This window comes from Melozone crissalis, unplaced genomic scaffold, assembly GCF_028551555.1.
Source record: "Melozone crissalis strain CALT ecotype California unplaced genomic scaffold, PUWL_Pcris_2 ptg000027l_1, whole genome shotgun sequence".
Lineage (NCBI taxonomy): Eukaryota > Metazoa > Chordata > Aves > Passeriformes > Passerellidae > Melozone > Melozone crissalis.
This window is the reverse complement of record NW_026535805.1, coordinates 6949083-6957897: the sequence shown is the minus strand read 5'-3', so window position 1 is coordinate 6957897 and position 8815 is coordinate 6949083. Positions and strand designations below refer to the sequence as shown.

At 43.5% G+C, this 8815-nt stretch overlaps 1 protein-coding gene across 1 annotated transcript; it reads left to right on the top strand.

Annotated features, from left to right (window-relative positions):
- Positions 1–539: 539 nt before the first annotated feature.
- On the top strand, positions 540–7847 carry LOC128939101 (cytochrome c oxidase subunit 7A-related protein, mitochondrial). Its single transcript, XM_054279872.1, has 3 exons — positions 540–907; positions 6464–6595; positions 7452–7847. The coding sequence occupies exons 1-3, from the start codon at positions 836–838 to the stop codon at positions 7593–7595; spliced, it is 348 nt and encodes a 115-aa protein (XP_054135847.1). The 5' UTR covers positions 540–835; the 3' UTR covers positions 7596–7847.
- The last annotated feature ends 968 nt before the right edge of the window (positions 7848–8815 follow it).

The following is an 8815-nucleotide window of genomic DNA, read 5'->3' as shown; positions in this document are numbered from 1 at the left end:
GGACCAGCGGCAGGATGAGATGAAATGACCTCAAATACCTCAAACTGCCCCTGGGGAGGTTTAGGTAGGAATTTCTTCACAGAAAGAGCGATCGGGCACTGAAATGGCTTGCCCGGGGGGGTGGTGGAGTCACCGACCCGGGAGGTGTTTAAGGAAAGCCCAGACGTGCACTCAGTGCCTGGTCTAGTTACACGGGGGCGGTCGCTCATAGCTGGGACGCGATGCTCCCGGAGGTCCTTCCCAACCTAAGTGACTCTGTGACCACCGCCTTGCGGCACAACGGGTCCCCGTTGGGTAACACCCAGCAGAGCGCCGCTCCCACTCCAGCGCTGCCCTCACGCCTCGGGCAGCAGCGGGCGGTGCGCACGGGCAGGGCCGGGCCCTGTGGGAGGCACCGCCCGCGCGCTCCGCCCGGCACGAGGTGTGGGCGGAGCCTCGCCTCCCGCCTGCGCCGATTGGCTGGAGCTAACCACGCCCCGCCCGCCCCGGGCTCGCGTCCTGCCCCGTCCCCGCCCCGCCCCGTCCCTGCCGTTGTTGCCGCCCCGCCGCTGCGGGGGCTCGGCTGCCCTGCCTGACTGGAAATTGCCGCCGGCCTCGTTTTTCCGGGAGCGGCGGGCGCGCTCGGGAGAGGCGAGTTCGCACTGCTTCGGCGCAGGCCACTGTATTTTTTCGGACTTTTTTCTTTTTCAGTCTCATTCTTTCCTCGCCCTCCCGCGCAGGCGTCCCTGCGAGCCGGCGGGGCCCTTGGGCGTTACGGCGGCGCAGAAAAGCCGGCGCGGGGCGGGACGGGGCCTTTCGGCCGAGCCGTCGCAGCCGGTGCCCGCCCCGGCCCGCCATGTACTACAAGTTCAGCGGCTTCACGCAGCGCCTCACCGGGGCCACGTCGTCCGCCGCCTACACCCCACAGGTAACACCCGCACCCGGCCGGGGCTGCGGCACCGCGAGCCTTGGCTGAGCCGGGCCGGGCTCGGCCGCCCCGCTGGCACCGAACGTACCGGGCCCCGCGCGTGACCTTGGGCGAGACCGGAGCGCGCTCTGCCCGCAGTCGGCTTTGGGATGTACTGGGGGCTGTGGCAAGGAATTAACGCGCTTTCAGCGCAGAGGACTGTTCCAGAGCGGAGCGGTGCCTGGCGGGGTTTTAAAAGCACCGGAGCACGGAATCAGTTAGGTTGGAAAGGCCTCCGGGATCATAGAGTCCAGTCTGTGACCGAGCACCTCTGTGTCAGCTGGACCATGGCACCGAGTGCCGCGTCCAGGCTCTCCTTAAGCACCTCCGGGGACAGCGACTGTCACCTTTTTTTCTTTTCATTTTATGGGTCAGGGTTTAGGGTTACGGTTTGGGATTAGGGAGAGCCCTTGCGTGGTTATGGGGTGGCAGCTGAGGCGCTTTGTGGTGGAGCTCTGGAGGTGCTGCCAGGCAGAAGCCAGCAGCGTCCCGGCTGTATCACCCTGTGAGCTGCTGCTGGAGGAAAGCATCACTGTCCCAGCTCAACACTTACTGGATCACATCCAGGTGCTGTGTCCAGCTCTGCGCCTCCTGCTCTGGGAATGGCAGCTGCAGCGAGTTCAGCAAAGGTCAGCAGGATGGAGCCAGGCTCTGCACAAGGGTCCGTGATGGGAGGGCAAAGACACCAAGCACAAAATGCAAGGAGAGGGGTTCAGGCTGGACAGAAGGAAAGACATTATCATGGTGGGAAGAGTCAGGCAGTGGAGCAGCTGCCTGGGGAGGGAGGCTGTGCCCTCTGTCCTCACAGGCTTTCAGGGCCAGGCCAGACAAAATCCACAGCAGCCTGCTGTCATCTTGCTCTGGACCAAAGAGCAGTAGAGGGCCCTTCCATCCTGAATTAACTTAGGATCTTAAATAAACACCGAGGTAACAGAGAGATTCTGATATGGCGGTTTCTGTCCCAAGAAGGTTTTTTGTCCTTGTCTCTCCCCATCACTTTGGAAGGCTTCCTGGATAGCTGTTGAGGGTCAGGGGTGCAAGAAAGGGAAGACACCAGAATAAATAATATTCTAGTATGTACAGCACTTACACAGTAGCAATACGTCCAGCACTGCTGCAGTGATTGGGGCACTTCTTACCTCTCTAGACAAAGTTATGTTTGGAGGATAAACATTGGTACTTCATTTACATAGTGGAGAGCAAAGGCTTGGGGGAGGAATGGGGAAGGAAGGACTTCAAGCCTAAACAGTAAAGAACCTCCTACATTTTTAAAAGTTACTTTCAATCCCTTTTTATAATGTTATAAGACCAGATTTTTTTTTTTAGAACTTCCTTTTTTTTTTTCCCCTAAGCTTGACTGAATTCCCAGGTCACACATTTAGATGCATCAGTCTGCTAAAAATGTTTTCAATAAACAGCAATTGAAATATAAGGGTAATCCCATGAGTGGTAAGGTGTTAAATTCAAAACAAATTTTTTCCTATTGATTTCATTGCTCTGTTTATTAAACCTATAGTTCCACATGTAAAGTGGTTTGCTTTTTATGCTTCTGTTTATTTTGATGTTTCTTGAAAAGCGAAGAATTCTGCCACTCAAATTTGCCTTGGTAAAATATGCAGTATACTAATTGTCTTTGTTCTGTGCTGTTACATTCTGGTGCTTCCCAATAGAACACTGTTTTGCTGCAGGTTTAAGCTTACTGTGGGCTTGCAAAATATCTGTCTAAGTGGATTTCAGAAATTATTTTGCTGACAATAACATAACTAACAGCTTAACAGTTAACTAACAACTAACAAAAAACCTCTCAAGTTTGAAATACATACTGTTTTTTCCATCTCAGGCTTAGCATGCTTAGAATACTTAATTTTGCATTTAACAAAGTTGTATAAAGTAGTCTGAACAATTTATCTTGTTTGAATAAATGGGAACTTCCTTAGCTACTTGAGGGGTGCAATAGTTTCAAAACTAGTTCTCATATTTAGAGTGATAATGACTGCCATAACCATTAAAAATTCAGTTAAAAATATTGAAGAGTTAGCTTATGTTTAAAGTACAGTCACTGGGACCAGTTTCACAAGGTGTCAGATGAGGACAAGTACATGAACTTTTCCCTAGTTCTTCTACTGAACACAAAAAAAAATTACTAGCAGGAATTTTCTTGTACTACAATATTTTCACTTCATGCAACTTATTTTGCTTGTAGCTATTTAAAGCCTTCATGAGCCACAGATATTTTGATTTTAGCTGATATGAATTGCTTAGAATCTATAATATGTAACATTTTATGCCCTAGATAATACTTAATAGGTACACAAAATCACTGTCCTTGGATTGTCATCCCAGTACAAAGACTGAAGTGGTTTTACCTAAGAGCCTTGTGTTAGTCATAACAAATACATTTAACTTAAGGCAGTGAGGTGTATTCTACTGTGAAGGACCTGCTACTTAGTGTAGAAGTGTCTAGGTTCAGTAGGTTCACAGAAATTGTTTTAATGCATGTTCTGCAACCTTAATTCTCAGAGTAACTTCCCCATTCCCCTTTGGTCCTTACCTCAGTTTCCTCTCCTTGCTCATTCTCGGATCTGTTTGACCAACTCCCCTTACATTTAAAAATTTAAGAGTGGTGCTGTCTCCATTAAATTATGCTCCAAGTCCTTAACTGTTTTTTACTGTCAGGAAAATGTAAATCTAACTTGCAGATTCATACTAGCAAGGTGTAAATTTGTTTTAACTTTGAGCCTGATGGCCAACCAACAGATACATTGGGTCCTAAGATCCTCAGACCTCTGACAGGAAAACAAACACACTCTGCAGAAGGGTAGGCAGAGAGCTCTATTTGCTCTCTTGGATTAGCTACATGTCCTGACCTTTCATTGAGAACTTTCAGGACTTTGAAAAAGTCATTGCTGTAGCATGCTGATGAAATCAGCTGATGTTGACTCTTCTGCATAACTACATCTGCTGTACTTTGTCCAAGACTTGGAAAAAAATCATGTTATAGTGATTAAAAATAAAAGCTTAACACCTTAATATCAGAAGAGGAATTATCAATTATTAACTTTTTTTTTTTTAAATGAAGCATAGGTCAGATGTGTAGAGGCATTAATTCCTCAGTACTATTCTGAGTGTAGTGAGACTCTGATACCAGTCATTAAATAAACCCATGGCTTTAGTAATGTTAAATACAGTGACCAAGGGTCATTTAAGATGTGTCAGTTCTTAAAAAATTTCTGCGGTGAAATTCAGCCTTTACAGTACACTGTGGATTTCTCCTCAGCCATGCTAAGCTTAGTAAACTGGGTGTGAGATAAAGCACTTGCCACTTTCTCTCAATAACCACAGGCAAGTAACAAGGTGGAACAGCCCCCCATTTGCACTAATTTAACTGGGCTTGGCCAAGACTCAATTCACTTGGAATTCAAGTGAAATTTTTCATTGGTGAGGAACCTTAATCAATGCAGTGTCCAGGTTAAGCAAACTGAACTGTCTCCCTTCTGCAGCATGTGTTTGGTTGTACTCTTTCCTGAAGCCAGTGAACAATATCAGTGTTTTTTATTTAAATTGCTGTGTGATATCCTGAAGTGGCACCATGCTGCTTTGGAAGTAATTTACACCAGTACATTGATGATTATGTGAGTTTTCTGAACTGGTTCCATTTGATTTCACAATGAAGTTTCTCTCTTGAGTGGGGTCTGCAGAAGGGGCTCTTAAAAGCATCTGAACAGGAATGTATTTCTAAAGGCTGAAAGAGTATGCAATAACCTACAGTTGTTGATTTACTAACTACTGAAGTTATTAGAGGGCACCTGAAAACATTGGGCTTTCAGGAAGGCAAAAGGGAGATTCAGAACTAGAAACTTTAGGGCACAGAAAAGATTTGCATTTTCACATTTGCTGTGATACTAACAACCAAGAAGGCAAGAAAAGGTTTGGACAAGAAGTCACCTGCACATTTAGTATAAACATCTGTTCTATAGTTATTTCTGTCAAATCACCAACTTTTTAAAGACAAATCTAATAAAGTACTTAAAGTTCCTATAGACAAAAATACTTGTCCAAAATTGCTTATTGCTTTCCTCAAGGCCTCTGATGTAGCTGGTACCCAGCCTTGAATATATAATTAGTAACTTCCCCTGGCTAACTATAGTTCCCTAGATGCTTCCTTCATTGCAGTGTGGCCAGAACTGGTCATTAGTCTGAAATGATTTAGTGCTTGCCTTCTGTGCAAGCCTGCTCAGTAGGAAGAAAGAAATTCAGTTTTGCTGCTGCCTTTCAAAACATAACCAGAAAGGTCACAAGTGGATTCTAACATTCAGTCAGGCACTACAAGAGTGGGAAGCTGAACCTGCATCTTCAGGGTATAGCTCTGATGACCATTCCAGAGGCTGTTTTGGGAGGCTGAGAAACCTGGTTTTTCTGCTGAAGATGCCTGTTGCAGCAGAGAATTTGCATAAGGAAAACACATCTGGTCTATGGCTGGCACAAAAGAGAGAGTGCCAGTCTGCTTCCAGCTCCAGTTATTGTCACACAGTTCTCTTCAATATAAAATGCATCAACTAGTCCTTTGAACAGAAACCAGAATTTCAGTGCAGTCTTGACCTGTGGCTGCTTCTGTTTGTAATAAAAACCTGTTGCATTGAACTGACTGTACAATGCTTTTAATTTCTGTGGCAAGTTAGGAAAAAAAAATTGAGCTGTTTTGAGTGACACAATGTGAAACATCACTGCTGCACATCCAGATGTAATTTAAGTTTAACTACGGTAATAAAAACAAGGAGGCCACCTCATGTTGGCTGTGACTTTGTGCCCTTTGTCACAGAACTGAATTATGTAGTTTCTAGGTATGGCAAAGTAGAGTACAGAGTAGAGTACAGCCTTGTGAACTGAAAGGAAGTTGAGCTGTGCTTCTCATGGGGCGTACATTGGGGTGTGGGAAGTTGCAGCAACATCTGCACTATAGGATGTAGTTACACCTGCACAAAATATCTGCTATATCAGGGTCTCTGAAGGGCCTTGAGCACCATTTACACTTCTGTGTGACCCAAATGATCCTCATACTTTTTTTTTTTAAATCCCCAAACTATTCATCCAAATTATTTAAGGCTCAGTTATTTATGGCTACTGCTTGCAGCATTCAGGAGGTAGAACTTATTCCTCACTCTGACCTTAGCATCAGGGATCCTTGATCCTAACCCTACTTCTCAGAGAGAGTCCTAGATAGTCTCTGTGTAAAACAGAAGCGGTAATTTGGACCAAGTACCAGCACAGAAAAATAACAGCTATAAATTCATGCCATGAGGAGATTGGAAAGGAGGCTGCTAATTTCCTTGCTAAGCTCTGACCCCAAGTTGTCACCAAGATATCAGCGGGCCACCAAAGTATTTGTCACAAGTCTTCATACCAGATAAATACTCTTTGTAATGTATCCTTTTAATGTCAGGCAGTGTGCCTGCCTAATGTAACAATTGGTACATTTACAAGTGATATACCTTGATATTTTAATCTCTATTTATGCAGGGACTCAAACCATTAGCTCCCACTGATTACCCACATCTGATTTTTGGGACAAGTAAACCTGCTCCAGGTTTATCACCAGCTGATTCTTTCTTGGGTAGAAACAAGGTGCCACACCTACAGAAAGTTTTTCAGGTAATGACAACACTGGAGAGTGGGACATTTCTGTCCTTATTTAACATAGCTACCTACTTTTGCCATTCTACAATACCTAAATTCTGTAAAGTCTAGTCAAGAAACTGTCACATACAGTATAACCTGTGTACTTGTACTATACTACAAAGTACATAATATGCCTTGAATAGTAGATAAATACAGAAAGTGGTTAAATGCAGCAACATTGTCCTTTTGCTGAAATTGGTTGTTGTACCATTTGACTATTGGAAGCACTTTCTCTCTGGGAATCCACATGTCCGCCTTAAAGCAGATGTGGAAGAGCAAAGAAAATTGTTACTCTTTTGTGTATAATAATTTGAATGTTGCTGAAGCTGTTTATAGTGCAGTATAAGAGCAGCACAGTAAAGTTTTCAAAGCCAGTTTGTTAGCTATGGAATTTCTAAACGTAGGACTTTTCTTAAAAAAAATGAATTAAGCTTTTGTTTAAGCCTCAAGAATGTGCTTTATATAATGTTCCCTTTTCTCTCTTACATGCCACTTCCATTTGGAATGTGTCAGTCTGACTCGGTGAATAATTTTTTATACATATCTTTTCACATTCTGTTGTTAGTGACACTTCTTCCATCCAGGTCCTCTTGAGAAACATTTCAAGATACATTCTTTCTGCTTGCACTTAACAGCTTTGGCTAACAAAATTAACTTGCCTTGCATTTGTCTTGCTAGACAAAAAACACTTGGTTGTAGTGAGCCCATTTGTCAGGAGGCTTCCCTCTCGGAAGTCTCTTAATTTACCTAAAGTAGCTTATTCCTTAATGGCCTCAGTATGGGTGTTAATTTCTTTTTTGCTTGTTTTCTCCTTGAACTCTTCCCACAGAGATCAGATGGACTGCCAGTACACCTGAAGCTAGGATATCCAGACAAGCTGCTCTATCGGACCACGATGGCTCTGACAATAGGAGGGACTATCTACTGTCTGGTAGCACTGTTCATTGCCTCACAGCCAAAGAAACAAAAGTAAATGAACCACACCTCATGGGACTCTCAGCACTCCACTGAAGGATATCCTGCATTTACCACTTTGCACTTAAATCTGTTCCCTGTGATCACATAGGGTTCATTATTCAGATCGGATTTCTTGGAGAAAATGTTTTTAAATCTGTTGCCTTATGTATTCTAAAACACCAATGTAAACAGAGAAATACAATATTTTAACATATGGTTGTAGTTTTTCTTGTCTTGCAGGAGTTAATAAACAGTTGGAGAAAGTTAAGCTTTTCCTTCCATCTCTCCCCCAACTTAAACAATGTTAGAGAGAGGACAGGACAAATAATGTGTGAGCTATGCACCACATTCCTTAGTGGAAGGATGCTGCTAGTTTCTAAAACACTAAAGGCAAAAAAAATAATTATAGCATACTGGGAACCTGTTTCTGTCCTATACTTTTCCAAATCCTGGTACATTAGTAAATAATATACCACCTCTGGTGGTAGGACAAAGGGCTTGTCTCTGGAGCATTTAAAGTGGATTTATTCCATAACTGTACCATCACTGTAGGCAGCAGAGTGCACCATTATTATAACATCATTTACACCAGTTTTTGGACTTTCCTTTGTCCAGCTGTATTGCCATGCAATAAAGATAGCTACATGAACACTGAAAGAGTCAAGTCTCAAAAGTTTCAGAGCATTTCAGCACACCTGGCAGTGAAGTAAACATATTGGTATACTTATAGGTTCAACTTGAAGATCTCACATAATAAAATTGGTTCAGGTACCTTGCTGTCATCTTTTTGAGATGGAAAAGCTCTTAAAACCTCTCCCAGACTGCACTGTGTGTTAAACTGTAATTTTTGGTGAAACAGGTTGCTGTCATCATTCAGCTGCTTACTATTTCCAGTGCCTGCACATAGCTATTTATGTACACTCATTTCTGTGGATGGAAGAGAGATAAGCCAATACATCCCTTTATATTACCCTTGTAATAGCAGAGCTTTGAACTGCAAGTTTCATACAAGTCTTCACAAAATGCATCCTCTGATTTCATAGTTCCTCCTCTGCCCCTGAACATTGATTTACTAGCCTCTGTAAAGACCCATCTGTCTCAGAACTGTGCAGAAACAACCTTCAAAGTAAATAAGAAAAATAGTTGATAAAGGAAATTAAACTGCCTTTTTTCAATCTTTGCTAAAAAAAATCTGATTTTTTCCATTTAAGTTACATCAAAGCCTTATTACTGCTT